This window comes from Melanostigma gelatinosum (genome assembly GCF_949748355.1).
Source record: "Melanostigma gelatinosum genome assembly, chromosome: 6".
Taxonomy (NCBI): Eukaryota; Metazoa; Chordata; class Actinopteri; order Perciformes; family Zoarcidae; genus Melanostigma; species Melanostigma gelatinosum.
In genome coordinates, this window is record NC_136639.1 from 13,539,283 (window position 1) to 13,555,324 (window position 16,042).

The 16,042-nt window shown below is 46.2% G+C and overlaps 1 protein-coding gene across 1 annotated transcript in view; it reads right to left on the reverse strand.

The window, feature by feature from the left end:
* slf1 (SMC5-SMC6 complex localization factor 1) overlaps nt 1–16,042 on the reverse strand; it is a 35,933-nt gene continuing 19,891 nt past the window's right edge. The window contains exons 16-18 of the mRNA XM_079269600.1: nt 13,634–13,726; nt 10,918–11,100; nt 1–741 (exon numbers count right to left, since the gene is read on the reverse strand). Of these exons, the coding sequence (XP_079125726.1) occupies nt 245–741; nt 10,918–11,100; nt 13,634–13,726 (773 nt within the window). The 3' untranslated portion in view covers nt 1–244. The remainder of the gene's footprint in view (nt 742–10,917; nt 11,101–13,633; nt 13,727–16,042) is intronic.

The following is a 16,042-nucleotide window of genomic DNA, read 5'->3' on the forward strand; positions in this document are numbered from 1 at the left end:
TAGTACGTCTACATAGAAATGATTGCATTGCCATAAAAACATGCAACTCAGACTGTTCAACATACACATTTTTACATTTGTGAAATATAAAAGAAGGTAGTGAAATCTATCCACTCCACGGTGCAGCTATAAAGGTTTCCCTGTATAAATGAACATAGGGCTAACGTCAAAAACACACGCTTACCCATTTACACAATCAAAGGTTGCACATTCAATTAATTTCAGTGTGTTCATTGATCCTGTGTCACAGATCAGCCACTAGTGCTTCCCCCCGAGACTTAAGGTCCTCCAGTATCTCCATCAGGAACAGTGTATTCTCTCCTTTGCACTCTTTCACTGCGAGAGACACCTGGCCCAGGTAACTCCCTCTGCCCAGCTCCAGCAGTGTCTCTGCATCCTCCACCAGCCTCACCGCCCGCTGGTCTGTCCAGCCCAGAGTCACTGTTTGGTGGGAGTGCGTCTCCAGGGCCCTGAGCAGCGTGTCACCCAAGCTGTGGGACTTGTCGCTGGGCTGCGCATGGCCGGGTAGGCCCCTCTCTTGCTGGTAGGAGAAAATGAGGTGTGCCAGCAGAGAGGATCCGGCCTCCAGGAGGGGCAGGTTCAAGACCTCAGTCGAGTTGTTTCTTAGGGCGGAATCGCCCACATGCGCGCTGTGGAGGAGCTCCTCCCTCTGATTTGTTGCAGAGACCAGATCCAGTGCAGTCCGCCCGTCTCCATCATTCTGCTGCAGGATAACTGAGCCTGGAGGGGGCAGAGGTATACAGGATCAGATCACACAACCCTTACCGACTTGGACTACAGTAATTTCTATCACGACTCAAGTTACTCCGAGTGGCGGGTCACTTTGTGTTAAATGCGCAGAAAGTTGGTGACCTGATGGTGGCTTCGCTCTCCTGTTGGCCTTTTTTTTTTTTTATGTAATGCTGTAACACTCAAGGCTTTCATCAGCAACACGAACACAGAGCTACTGGGGGTTACAAACTCACAACAGACCTCAACTGTGATCAATATTAAGTCGTACAATACAAATACCTATGCATGCAACACCCCCCCAAAGCCAGGCAAGTTACAACAGTGACATTTACCGTCCACTCTTCCGCTTTGTCTGTTCAGGCTGAAAGCGTCAGACAGGCCCCTGCGCACTTAGCCTACATGGAGCAGGTCGAGTCAAGTGTGAGCCCTTTGTTTGCTTTTAGATGGATCCATTTCTATGGCAAACTGCTCTTGATGGCACTTGACTGTTCAACCCCGGCAGTGCTGCTGCCACATACCAGTTTACGGCTCTGTGGAGGCCCGGCGTGTCACACGGAGGGCTACTTGATACCACTGCTGCCAGTTGTTTGTTTGACGGATATTGTGGGGCTGCAGCATTTTGGTTTAAAGAAGGGACAATCGTGTGTGCAGTGTGACATAAACTACACTAATGTAACCTCCCAAATGCCATTTTGACAAAGACAGCCTTGTTTTAAATGACACCGTTCAAACAAAAAGTTCAAAATGGAACAATATGAATTGTGAAATTGCTCTCCATCTCTCTGTCTGCCACTGAACTAACACTGTGTGTAGCAGTTATGAGATAATCGGTGAGAGCTCATGTAGCTGTTAGCGGGGAAGGTCAGCGCTCATCTACCTTTTAGTGCTTCAAGCCTGAGTGGCAAAAACTCAATCTGCATAAATTGTGGCATTAATCTACATAAACTTTTACATAAGCGGGGAAATTTCAAATGCAGGGGTCAGGCATCGGGGGCAGCAGTCAAGGACGTAAGAGCACCGATTTGATCAAAGTGGCCACGAGAGAAGAGGCAGAGGGGAGGGAGACGGAGAGCGACGTGGTGTGAGAGAGTGAGGTTGTTCACAGCAGGTCATAATCACCAGGTTTCTAAAACAAGCCGTCCTCGCTACTCCGCTCCTGCAGTGGGAAAGGCTGTAATATGCGACGCCGGCCATGGCGTGACACATTGCGAGCTTCAGGTCCAGAATGTGGATTTTAAAAAAAACCCACTACCATAGCACCCCATGCTGACACACAGGAGCACGCAGCATCATGTCGGCTGGAAAATGAATCCATCTTTGTCCTTTTCCGGATGAGCTCTAAAAAAAGATGGGATGGCTTTTGAAGACTGAGGCTGTTTTTCTTTACAATTCATCATGTTCTGTGCCTTCCTTTTGAAAGGAGCAGCCTTGAACTTAGCTCTGCAAGGGGCCTTTAAGCCTGGGCTACGAACCCAAGCACCCTGTGCCGTCTCCACCAAATGTGGAGAAAAGGGGAAAACGTGGTTCATTCTCCCACTCCTTCGTATTTCTCCTCCAATGTTGAAGCAGTTGTTTTCTTCAGCGGGCACAACACAGGAACATTTAAACTGAAACACTGGGCAAAAGAATATGTGCAAGGAATACATACTGTGCATATCCTGAGTATGTGCATGAACTCAATTTATAAATTGCTTTCCCCTCGGTCGCTCTTAAAATGCATAAATTCCATGCATCTGTTAAGCAAGATGAAACTCAATAAGTTCTTCTTTCATGAGAAAATAGCTTGTTGCAGCCAAAACGATATGCAAGTTTAACAGAGTAAATTTAAGCAAAAAGCAACACTACAAGTCAGAGCCCCAATTACAACTGTATTGTCAGTAGAAATATTTTTGAGGTAGTTTCTTTTCTTTAAATGCACAGTGAGCCACAAACTCTGCTCTTGTGAATATTAGAAATGACTATGAAACTATCCGCAACAAAAGCTCCACCAGAAATAAAAGATCAGCAATGTGCTTCAGTGCTTTTATGTTCAATCCCACATACGACTGTCCCTCTGCCGTGTCTCAGCCACAGCGCCGTGCGCTCACACACAAGATGCACCACATCGGCACAAGAGAAACAAATGCAAGATCGAGAAGTGCAGTTTTCCAGCATTCCCCTACGACATTGTGTCAAACCCGGCTGACAGACAGGCGGCAACCAGAAGGATGACACTGGTGTGGGGGGCCCCTGCAGCGTGGCCCTGGGCTCGGCTTGCCTGAAAGCCTGTACGGCTGCGTGTTTGATTGTAGATCTGTCTGCCTGAAAGCTAACTGTGCGTTTCGGTGTGTTTGTCACGTTTTGCACATTTCCTTGCTTGACTTTCTCCCTTTTATTTCCAGTGAGCATCCGCTTGTGTGCTTTTGCTTTTCCAGGGTTTCTGCTTGTATGGTTCACCCTCTGGACAAGAGAATCACTCGTTATCCATCCTAACACACGCTCTCATGCTCCACCACACAGCTCAACTGCACTTAATGCAGACATCAACGATCATAGCCAATGCTAAATTACATATTTTCTGAACGGACGACAGACAAATAGCATTGCGTGCCTTTTATAATGTAATACACACACACACACACACACACACACACAGGTATGACACTAGAGGCTGTGTTATGGTTTTGGTGCAGGGACAGCGACTGAAGTAAATCCAGGTATTGGCGCTTGGTGTCAGATATGCTGCAGTAGAGATAAATACAGCACCTGGGGGATTACATGGGAGCACAGGGTAATTACACCATCCTGTGTGTGTGTGTACGGATGTGAAAAAGCCCCGCTAAGACCTCGGCTCCGAAGCTACAGCAGAGGGAGGAAATTCACATGCCGAGCATAAGCGACTGCCTGATGCACCAGCCAGATGCAGTCTGCCTGCCACACACACACACACACGCACACGGAACGCAAAGCCCTTTGGCCTTTAGAGGGCAGGCGAAGACAAGAAATATAAAAGCGAGAGTGGAGGAGGGGAAAATTGGCGCAAATAGAGGGTGGGAGGGGAGGAAAGAAAGATGCAGTGCGCCCTCCCCCTATGTCTCTCTCTCGCTCTCTGGTCTGATGCTGTGGCTGAGGCAGACAAGCTGGGAAGCAAGCAGCTCCACAGCATGGTAAACATCCTCTCTCTCTTTCTTTCTCCCCTCGCTGCCTGAAAAAGAGAGGCAGGCTGAGTGAGAACTGCAGCCAGGGGCACGGCATCACATATCCACAGGGAGCTGCTAGCTAGCGACTAGAAACCACAGCAAAAACAAGGCCAACCAAGTGAAGCACCAAAGCAGCCAGCGGAGAGGCATCGGATGCAGGGGAAAAAAGAAAGAACAGCCAGACATGTGAATATGCTACAATCCCTCTCTGCTTCAGCAACAGTGTCTGAACACTCAGTGATACATTTCTCCTCCTTTCTGCCTTGATATTCAGAGTATAAAAAGCAGGGATGGAAAAGCCTGTGGAGGTTACATCAGATGGAGCAGTCGTGTCATTCTCGCTGTATAATGATTGTAGGTCACGTGGCCTCTTGTTATATTTCCTTTTGGATTGAGCTTTAATTCCACTAATGACATCACAGCCGGAGACGGGCTGTGACTTTTCAGTCACAGGTGAGCGCCATCTTAACAGGTTGTGTCTGATTAACGTGTCCCTGGTAAGGCACAGTTGGATCGCAGCCTTTCGGAAGAGGTGGGGCCGATAAGGATAGGATGAGGATTGTGAAAGCACGGGCACCGACTGCTAGCGTTGTGTAATCCCCTGCCGCTCCATCACTTGCAGCGAGAGGCGTTATCAGATACTTTGATTTACTGGATGCTGATCAGCAGTGAGCGATAAGCATCTCAAATAATCAGAGCGGAGCCCTAAATGAACTCTTAACCGGTCTCCTCAATCAGGAAAGGCTAATCACTGCCATCAGCTGTTCACTCTCATAATATGTCATGCACTGAATCATCATGTGCAAGCAAGTAAACAGTTTCCTATGATGCAATTAACATGCACGCAACCTCATTTAAACATTCAGACCATTTGGAAGTTAATTTGATCGAAGTAGACTCAAATACTCCTTGAACACAGAGCTTAGAGCTCGATAAAGATAGAATAAACAACTGTTAAACATGACTGATTTTACAATTTAGCGTCGGCATAGCTCTTATGGGCACAGTAACTTCATCAAAATTGAACCCACTGGGTTTTATTTTTGTGGCAATGATTAATGTACTTAAAATGCTCCTTTTCGTACGTCACACACAATGCAAAGGCAAGACGCAGAGACGTGAGTTTTGTGCAGATGACAGAGGACAAGGCGAGGTGTTAGTGACGCAGCAAAACTACGAGTTTCCAGTCACGCTAGCAGCTCTGTGAGGCTGCAGTAAAAGGTGGCTAGCAGCTAACGGTGCTAGCGGCATGAGCGGCGCAAACAACAGCAAAAGTGCTGACTGAGCTAACAGTGTTAACCTGGGGGCAACCGGAGGGTGGAGGACGATGCTGTGGGTTGGGATGGGGTTATCAGCGGTAACCGCCGTATGGGCAAATCTTTACATAGCATAATAGTTGCTATATGTTACCAAAAGGTACAGGCCGGCTCACTGTAGGCCAACTGTATCAATCTGTTTTGGTATATGAATGCAGAATCTGTTAATAGAGGAGTCAGTGAGAGAAACAGATCTCGGTCAAATATACAGCTGCTAGAAAAAGTATTATTTCCTCTAGCGGCAGGTTGTGTCGGAGTATAGACCCCCGCTGCCATTGCGTCTTTGCACGAGGAGCCTTGCGGCCCTTGGGTTTGAGCCCCTGTAAGCGTGTGCATTAAAACGGCGGTGGAAGGGGACGATGACAACCCGAGCTGCCAAACTTTTCTGAAACTTGGGACCATCAATTACCAATATTGCTCTTCACTTTGCTTTTCAACTGGACTTCAACAATTTTCCTTTTTATTGGAACGAAAAACTGCTACAAATGTGCAACAATGATCTAAAAAAGAAGTTGCTAATATGGGCCTATAAAGAAAAGGAAAAATAAATAAACTAATCTATGTCAACACATAGGCCTAAAGTAAAATACCCGGCTGTCCGTCCATCGATCGGATTTGGGACTACAGATGAAAAATAGCCTTTTGGCTCACTCTGGCACATTTGCAGAAATGGTTTTATTAATGTGCACTGTCCCGTTCAAATAAACCAATAAAAAATGAATCGATCGATCTCGTTCACTGCATTTCAGCACCCGGGACAGCGAGCACACAGTACTATCGGTCTGAGAATAACTTTAATAATAATTAACGTTGATGCACAATGAATAATGTGGAATATATATCAAGAAGACATCAATGGACAGTTGTCTAAACAGGATTATTATGAAAAATTGTCCGTTGATTCAATCATATGGATGTCTGCTTTACGCACAGTAACAATATTGTCAAATTTGACTTTACCTTTCAAAAACAGACAGTTTCTTATAAAGCCTTTACATTTGACATTGTGATGGCAAAGTTAAACTTTGGAACGTCAGACTCACTTAACATTCTCGTTGAATGTCTAACTGCTCCGACAGTACGCACCATTCTTACCGCTGCTCCAAACTAAAAGTACAACAGGCTGCAAACGCTTCAGGGTTTAGCTTCCTGTTGAAAGAATGACCAAAGCAAACACACTCAACTGCTGCTAGGGGAGTTCTACCATTGGAGTGTATGCTAAGTTAAGTTCAAGGCTAAAGTGCATGGCCTGGACAAAAGAAGTGAATTAAACCTTGAAACTTGGCTTTGCGGATGGAGGGGAATGTTTACGACACTTTTCTTTTTGACACCGAATTCACCACTCTTACTTGTTATGAATAAATATGACATTAAACTCCTGCTGAACCTCGTAGACAAAAGAGGACAGCAAAATAGATAAAAATACTTAAATGATGTTCCTTGGCTTCTGCCCTTTCCTTCTCACTGAAGCTAGCTCCCTGTGGAATTCAGAAAAGAAAAAGGGCAATGCATGTGTACACTATAAAACGGCACAACTAGCCATAAAGAAACCATTGATAAAGAAATTGCTAAATTATATCCCTCCTTTAATCCTGATCTGTATAAAACAGGAGCCTCTCCCTCCTCTTGGAGCATGAGAGAGAGAGAGAGAGCGAGAGAGCGAGAGAGAGAGAGAGAGAATGAATATCTATTAAAAAATTCCCAGCGAGGAAAGTCCTTGAAATATAGCCTGGAGAAACCATCAGTTGAAACACGAACACACCTGAGTGAAGCCGAGGGCTCCAAACACAGCCTCGCCTCTAATGGTACGAGTGCTCAGCTCTAGCGAGCAGAATGAACTTTCTTTAGCGTATTGACAGTGAGGAAGCCCAAGTGTGTCCAAAGCGCTATACTGTGTGCACGCGTGTATCTATGACAGAGATAGACAAGCTGACAGAGACACACCGTGACTGTCGGCAGCGGCCCGTGGGGACTGTGTGTTTCCCGTGCCACTGAGCAAATGACATCTTTCTGCTCCACAAACACTCATTCACATTAAGATCTGCAGGGACCGCGGGATGCTGTGCATAAACCGACCGTGTTTGTGTGTGGGTACAAGAGATGCACAAAAATGTGAAGGCAGTCAACTCTCTTGCTTTACTCAAGCCAAACAATTAGACAAGAAACAAAACACTTTTACACACAACTGCAAAACTCTTCCTGCTATACTGGTTCCCCTCCAAGCATCTAAATGAGTCTGTGTGTGTGTGTGTGTGTTTACCAGTCGAGGTGGACTTGCTGTGCTTACTAACATGGTGGGCTGTATTGAGAAGATGCCATCAGCGATTATGGTCACAGGGCCGAGTGGTGACAGCTTAAAGGCTCTTTTCTTTATTTCTCCACCCCCTTTGCTCACTGACACGCCTCCACTCTGCGTATGTGTGTGTGTGTGTGTGCCAGCTCTGAACTGCACAGCTAAAGGCTCCGGGTCATTTTCCATTCCAATCAGGGGTACCGGCTGCCCTGGCCACCCTGCAAAATCGAAAACACTCCTACCAGCTGAGAAAGGGGCACAGGGAAACGTCAGCGAAAACACACACACACACACACACACACACACACACTTACAAATACTTAATTACAAGCCAGCGTACGCTCATTACAGCATTTGAGATTCAAGAAAATATTTGCGCATTCATGCACATACACGAAAATATACAGCAACGGACACTTCCATACCGTGTAAAAAGGAGCCAAACACACACACACACACTTATACACAGGGTCATGTGGGCCGGCCCTGGGCAATGGGAGGAGGGGAGGAGAGCAGAGTCAGCCTTGCCCTCAGCCATGGCATCCTTTCCTTGCCAGCTCCATAAGCCTGGAGGGACTGAGGTAGAGGGGGTAGGGGTGGGATCCATCCATTCTTCCCCTCTACAATTCACCCCTGAAAAAAAGAGCCCAGGCCTCCCAGCAGACAGGCTTACAAAGGGGTGAGATCACTCCCAAATAAAGGCTTTGTTGGTGTGCCAGTGTCAGTGTTGCCCTCTCTGGCCTACCAGAACCTTGGCAGCTAGGTTCAGCCTTTCTGTTGGAAACAGCAGGGTGAATGCCTCAGTGGAAAATATAGTTTCAGGAGAGGTAGCAGGCACTAAGAAAGCTAAGACACAGGAATATAATACACAAAGACAGAGAGGAATTGAAATGCATCTGGCCCACTAGCCTGTTTTCCTACCATGGGACGTTGCAGCGCATCTCCCTGGCCAAAACATGTAAAAAGTAGTCTGATGTATGGATGTTAGAAATGCTGCCATAAGCACAAAAGTCCTGAGTTTCGAGTAGAAACTGGAACGAACAACATAAATCTGCTTACGGTAACTAACCACGATAAAGCCCCGAAGCCCAAACCTCCCAGATTCAACAACCAGGACTTTAAGACGAGGAAAAAAAAATATGCTAGGCCTACTGATGGTTTCCATGGCAACCAGATGGAGATCACGGACAAGAGACCAACAGAGACAGCGTAGCCTAGAGTCAAGAGGACCTCCTCCTCACCAGCTCCCCGCTGTAGCCTTTAGACAACCCGCCATCAAGGTGTGAGGAAATAGCAAACAGTCAGGAGAGAGCGAGTGAGAGAGAAAGAGGTATAATGTACGAGCCTGCAGGTGGTTTCAAATTGGGAGTATTTAAATTCCTGTTGTTCTGCTCGGCCCCTAAGAAGAGCCCTGGCCTAGACAGCAGGCCAGACGTCTGCTGCAGACACACGCGTGCTCTCACTCTATCTTCTAATTTTACTGCTTCTTCATCTGACCTCTTTTAATTGTCTCTCCCTCTTGCTACTGAGGAAGGGAGGGAAAAAAAAAAAAAAAAAATGAAGTGCTCTCTTGTTTCCTCTCCGGGACTAAACAATCCCAGTCTAATTTATTTTTTGAGGACAGAATGTGTACATGTGTTAATGGGAAAGTTGAATCAAATTAACTATAATTAGTCAAACTGAGAGGTGAGCAGAGGCAGAGAGGTACAGTATGTTACATGAGAGACTTGTGTCTCCCCCACCCTCCCCAAAAACAAACACATTCACTCTGCCACCTGCTGCACACAACCAGCGATGCCACCCTCTCCTGAGCTCCCGACACCCGTCACCCTCGCTTCAACCCTCCTGAGCTCAGACTGCATGTGGCATGCAAACATGCCGACACACAAACTAGTTGTGTTGTGACACATTTCCACAAAAAACCTGCGCGCGAATTTCGCAAGCGGCAGAATCTGACTCCTCTAATCTCGTCAAGACGACATTAACAGACATCTCATGAAGTGACGCGGTAATCTGTTTGGACAGACACTGCAGTGCAGGATTGCATGAGGATTATGAAGACAAGCAGTGGGGGCAGGAGGATAAGATGGTAGAGATGGTCAACACATCATACAGCGAAGAAGCAGACAACCGCGATGGCCTCTGGGGTCTAGAACCAATTTGCTTTGTCTCGTCTGCAGCCCATAATGCTTTTTGCTTTGTAGGCAACTGTAATATATTCCCTCAGATAACATACAAAAAGTGTACAGAACCCAAGTGAAAGCGTTAAAGGGATATTCCAGAGAAAGATCCTAACATTTAGTCTTAAGCGTGGATCAATCGCCATAAACTCTACAGCCTACATTTCCCATAATGCAAATGAATACCATCTTTGGTTAGTTTATTCACGACTCAAACAAAGGCTCTCTGCTAAAAAACATTGCAGTCTCCATGCCCAAGCCGAATTAACCCGCATGACATTGTCATATTTTTGGGACTTGGTAAAGCCCCCTACAGAGCCACAGAGAACATTACACTCCCGCCTACAGAGGCTGAACAGTTATCTGTGTGATGAATGAACTGAACTTGATGCGTAAAATCGAGAGTCCCTGTAAAAGCCCCCCCCCCCCCCATCATCAACAGGTCCCCCACTCTACCAGGAGGCCAGTCAAGATAAAACTGGCCCTGCTAATAAGGTCGAAAGCAGCATTCAATCTGTCAGTAAGCGCCGCTGAATTTCTTGGCTGTATTAAATTGAAAGCTCGTCTTGGCTACAGCAGCAGTGACATGCAGCAAATCATGAGCTAAATGGCTAATTCTACAGATTAGCTCTTCTTGGCAGCCTTCTGGCTGGACAAGTTAAAAGGTGTTTTATTTTGACATTATACGTTTCCATCAATGTGACGGGAACCATTTGATGTAATGAATCGCTTCAAGGAAGATGGATTATATGAAGACTTATAAAAACAGTGAAGTGTATCCAATCCCATTAGAAAATATATACATGCAACGTATAGTTGGAGTGGCAATTTTTAATTGAACCTGCCTGAGGAATGATAGAGACAAAATAAAGCACCAAGACCAATATCCGTGTCACAGTTTTAACTATCCTGAAATTAAAGACAAATTTTGTCCTATTCTCATTTGCCCGATCTAGTAAATATGCACCTGGATACACAAAGGTGTTCATTAACTGAAGTTCTGCTGAGCAACCACGTTCGAGATCAATATTACTTTGCAATATAATCATATTTTACTGTTATTTAGGTATTAAAAACATAAAATTGGGGTAATTCATTTTCAATAGTGTTATAAAACCGATTATTTTTGTCATTCTTTACGTCAGCTCACACTCTAAAGCACCGAGTCTCTGGGTGGATTGGGGAAGTTCACTCACCTGCATGCTCCAGCAGCATTTTGGCGACGTCCATGTGTCCGTTTAGCACAGCGTCGTGAAGTGGGCTGACTCCGCCCACCTGGTTATTTAGCACAGGGGCGGGGCGGTGACGTAGCAAAGCCTCCACACACGCAGCGCTGCCATGGTTGCACGCTTCATGCAGAGGCGTCCAGCCTGCATGGTCTGCATGGTCAGAAAAACCAAGCACACACACACACACACACACACACAAGCACATAACCTTTTATCATCGTTTTGTGGCTAAAACACTTAAATATACAATATAAAGATCGCTTCCATGTAAAAACGTAGCTTTCTGTCAAGAACTTTCATGGACGATAGTGATGTTTGGAAAATAATTTTGTGTATCAAGCAGTTGAATAGATATGTACATCTCTCAGAGTGTGTTACAGTATTAGACAATTCGGAGAATGACTGGAGTGTCATGATGACAAAGTAAAGAGTCTCATGAGTGGTCGAACTCTTGCGGCTAAGTTGTTGGATAGTTCTTAGCGCTAACAACTCCAGCAGCAAATAAGCCAGCGGGGCTAACTGGAGAAACTGTGCTAAAATTGGTAGAACTTAACAAGACGCCAACCATTGCATCGCCTTAAGACAGGGATTCCCAAAGTGGGGTGCGCGCACCCCTGGGGGTGCGCGAGCTGCCTCTAGGGGGTGCGCGAGAGGAAAAGTGTAATGGCGGTCTGATGGTGTAATAATATTAAATATTAAAAAAAAATGTAATTTTAATTTAAAAACTGTCAGGCGGGACATCTGAAGCTATCAGTCGTAAAAGAGGAGAGGGACAGAGAGAGAGAGAGGAATCGGAGGCGAGGGGAACGGAGAGGTGCAGTTGGGGAGAGACCGGGAGAAGAAATCGAGTCAGAGTCAGAGGAAGATGAGACGGAGGAGACCGAAAGGAGGAAGGGATAGCACAGACACATCGGGAGCACATCGGCCCATCGCGGAGTCAAGGTGAAAAAAGAGGAAACGAGAGAGAGCATCAGACTGGGAAAACAAGAGGAAATATGATGAAAAGTATGTGTGTCTGGGCTTCACTTGGATTGGCAACGCAGATTCCCCAAAGCCACAGTGCGTGGTGTGCAGTGAGGTTCTGGCTAACAGTCTGAAGCTCTTATTTACGTCGCCACCTGAACACCAAGCATGCCAGTGCAAGTCAAAAGCCCCTTACATTCTTTATATCGAAATTGGAGGAGTTACAAAACAGCCAAAACCAACTGGAGTCTCATTCATGTGTTGGGTGACGCACTACGGGCTTCATATCTGGTTACAGAATAGCGAGAAAGGGGCTACCGCACACAATCGCCGAAGACGTGAGCTTGCCAGCTGCCAGAGAGATGGTGGAATGTATGATTGGGGAGAAAGAAGCAAAAAAGTTGTGCATGATCCCGGTGTCCAACAACACTGTGTCGCGCCGCATCGATGCTTTGTCCGAAGACATCCTGGCTACATTAGTCGCTCATTAATTGTAAATTAAATGTGATAATCTGCCTCTGAGCCTGTGCGTGTGTGCTCGCCATCAGTATTGCTCTTTAAAAGTGACGCCTTGTGTCACTGAAAGTTATTGAAACTTTGTTGCAGTGTTTCAGGGCGTTTTCACACCTTCAGTTCATTTGCTTTGTTCTGATTCAGGGATTAATATGATACAATGTTGCAGTTTGTGTTCACACTGCAACATTTAACAGCGGACTAAATATTGTAAACTAACGCCACGCGCGAGCAAACTGTTCTCTCATTGGTCCGATTCTTATGCACTATGAAGGCTTAAAAGGCTCTGTTGCTTCTTTTTTTTTTTTTTTTTTTATTAACGGGGGGGGGGGGGGGGGGGTGCGCGAACCCGGTCGGGATGTAGAAGGGGGTGCGCGGCCTAAAAAGTTTGGGAACCGCTGCCTTAAGACATTAACACGACTGAACTACGGCTGCTAAAGATTGATTCGCTATTATGAATGTGTTATTGTTTGGAGGTTACAAGTATAAATCACCGCCTCGACATTTCAGCATTTCTAAAAAATATTAAAACACTTGAGTCCATCCTGATATACAGCATTTGGTCCAAACTTAAAAATATGTCCTAAATAATGTCCTAAATAATCAAAATTAGACTATTTGGAGATCATCATAACTGTTGAATCTGTTTTATCTGACAACCAAAAATGTTCTTCCTCAGTTAACGCGGGCCTCATTCAGGGAGACAACTGCAATGCAAACGGTCATTTTAACATTTTGCACAGACCGGTAGTTCTGCCTGATCACATTTTAGACATCGCCTCCTGCATAAGCCACTACCAAGACGAAAGACAATTTAGGCTGCTATTAAAGGGCTATTACAAAATCTGCGAAATCTTTGAAACAGCATAACATTTCCATGAAAGGAGGGGAAGTCATTATATTTGACCTAAAGGGACAAAAGAAAGTCACTCTGAAATATCAAGAGGCTTTCAATTCACTTAGCAAAGTCACGTAAAGCTGTAAATCCGAGCCGCCAAACCCATCCTGATCTTTCTAGACACACCCTTTACATTTTAGCTAAAGGTTACCCTCACTGATGACGCATACGCACTCCTTTTTTCTCCTCGCATCTTTTCCCCCCCCCAATGTTAATCGCTTTTCGAAACCCTACAGCAAACAGTGGGAGTGGAGTCAGATGACGGTGATACGGAGGCTTCAGAGAATAGGGAAAGCAAGAAAGTCTTACCTTTAATGTTGACGTCCGTGCCAGGAAGCGACAGGATCTGAAGCACGGTCTCCACTTGGTTCCTCTTGCAAGCTCTGTGGAGGAGGGTCTCTCCTTCGACCGGGACACGCACAACAGACAAACACACCCAAAAAAGAGAAGAGGCGGAAGAGATGAGAGCAATCCAAACTTAGGGTGTGCCCCGATGTCCTGCCCATTGTCCCTCTCCATATGGTGAACGCACCAATAAAATACCCCGGAAATGTCCCCAAACACCAAAAGAAAAAACCTGACCTAAAAAAGTACGACCCGCCAATGAGGATGCGACTTAAGAAGAGTGATGAGAAAAGGGGGGAGATCTTTCAAGGGAAAAAAAATGGGAGGAAAAAAAAATTTAAAGATGGAGAGACTAATTTGCGTCGATCTTTTTCTCTTTCATAGACACAGAGATCCGCTAACACCCCGAGCCCAAGAAAGTTAATATCGGGGCAGTCGGCGAGTAAATGAATGTAGTGGCGAGAATGGAGCGGTGCTTCCTGTCCGCTCATCCCTATATTGTTATGTTGGGATCTAAAGGAGCGTGTTTGGGTTATCAGCATTTAAGAAACTGAATTCTTGACATCAATAGAATTATTGATGTATGTAACAATTATTAATGATTATTAATATAAACGGGGCACCACCCTGCGAACAGGGACCAATAACCAAACGATAAAACTAAGTCTCATAATTAGTAGTCACTCATAATGTCAATAGTCTGCGTATGACTACACATTCAGTGACAGTGAAGGTTTAAGTTCGAGCACAGGCTACTACATACAGTCTTATCAAATACATATGCACAAGTAATCACAGACGACTGCTCCTGAAAGTATAACAGAGTTTATTGAATCAAAATAATAAATGATCAAATCAATTAATATTGCAACCAACAAACATTATCATACAATTTTATATGCCTAAACTAAAGAATGAATAAAATGGATGAGGGTGTATGTCTGTGTGTGTATGTGTATGTGTGTGTGTGTGGGTCTGTGGGTGAACAGGAAGGAGTCTTACAGCTACGCTAAAGACTACAAAGATGGCGGCGTCGAGTGACGCTGGCCAAAGGGGAGGGGCCTTAAGAACTACAGCTAGAAACTACAAAGATGGCGGAGTCGAGGGACCCGGACAAAATGGCAGAATGGGGCTGCTGTGCGTAATTCACGTTTGCCTGGGCAGCACGTGATGTGAGGCGCTCGTTTGAACGAGGTTCCCCAGGGGTAGAATTCGGAGCTGTGTGTGTGTGTGTTTCGTGAAAGGAGGAAAGAGAAAAAAGGTGGGGGCTCATGAATCAGACTTCTGCGCGCGGTGCGCGTTGTAGTGAGCCTGAGTTGGCTGGCTCTATCACGCATAAATATACCGCTGTCGTCTTGAGAACTGCCGGTAACTTATGCCGTGATAAACCACGCACCTCAGCTCACTCACCGAGTCGAGTTAATGAAAAGAGAACTTCCACACGGAGTGGAAGACAATGAATGAAATTAATCCCAAAGAAACAGTCATAGTTGATACACAAATACAGCGGCGCTTCTCTGCGCCGTAATGATTGCGTAATACCTCAATATCACGCGACAGTCTTAAACACACAAAAACACGGGAATATCAACATATAAATGAATGGCCTGAATTAAACTTAAGTTAATTTAAGCTAAGCTATGCCCAAATGCCAAGAACCTTACTTGTAGATGCTTCGTTGCAACGTGGAAGTGTTTGTGGCAAAGCTGTCCGTTTTCCTCGTCGGGAAGGGGGACAGGGGGGAGCTTGCGGGTCGGCGCGGCTTTGCAGCGGGCGCTGTGTGTCGCGCGGCGGTGAGCTGGCGCGGCTTCGGTCCGTTAGCGTGGCTCTGGAGCAAACGCAGGTCCGGTCTGTACTCGCTGCAGGGAGAACAGTTAACTTCGGATGAGACGACGTGTCTGCGCGTCTTGCCGGGAATCCTCGGTCACGAGAGGAGCGAGGCTTCGTCGGGCTCCTCTGTGCCGGTTTGTGCACAAAATAAAAGGAAGCAGAAAGCAGAGAACGGATCGCTGATGCGGGTTCGTCTCGCGGGCTGAGTGGAGCCGTACTCAACGTGGAACACTGTCGTTTCGTCCAGCGAAATGGCTCGTGACCTGTCAGGGTTTGATGAGGGTTTGAGGGGCTCCCTCGTGGCCTAGACGGGGGTGTCCGGGCGAAGAGAGCGGTTGTGTGCCTCCTAACTCAACCGAGGTCGAAGGGGGAAAGCTGGATTCTCTGTGGCCTGGACAGGGGGGGGGTCCGGGCGAGGAGAGCGGTGTGTGCCTCCTGTTACCCCCGGAGGGAGAGTTGGAAAAAAGCCATGAGGTGGGGGCAGCAGAGAGTTTTATAGAACATCGGCTGAACCACAGGGGTCCTCGGGTCGCTTGGCTCTCG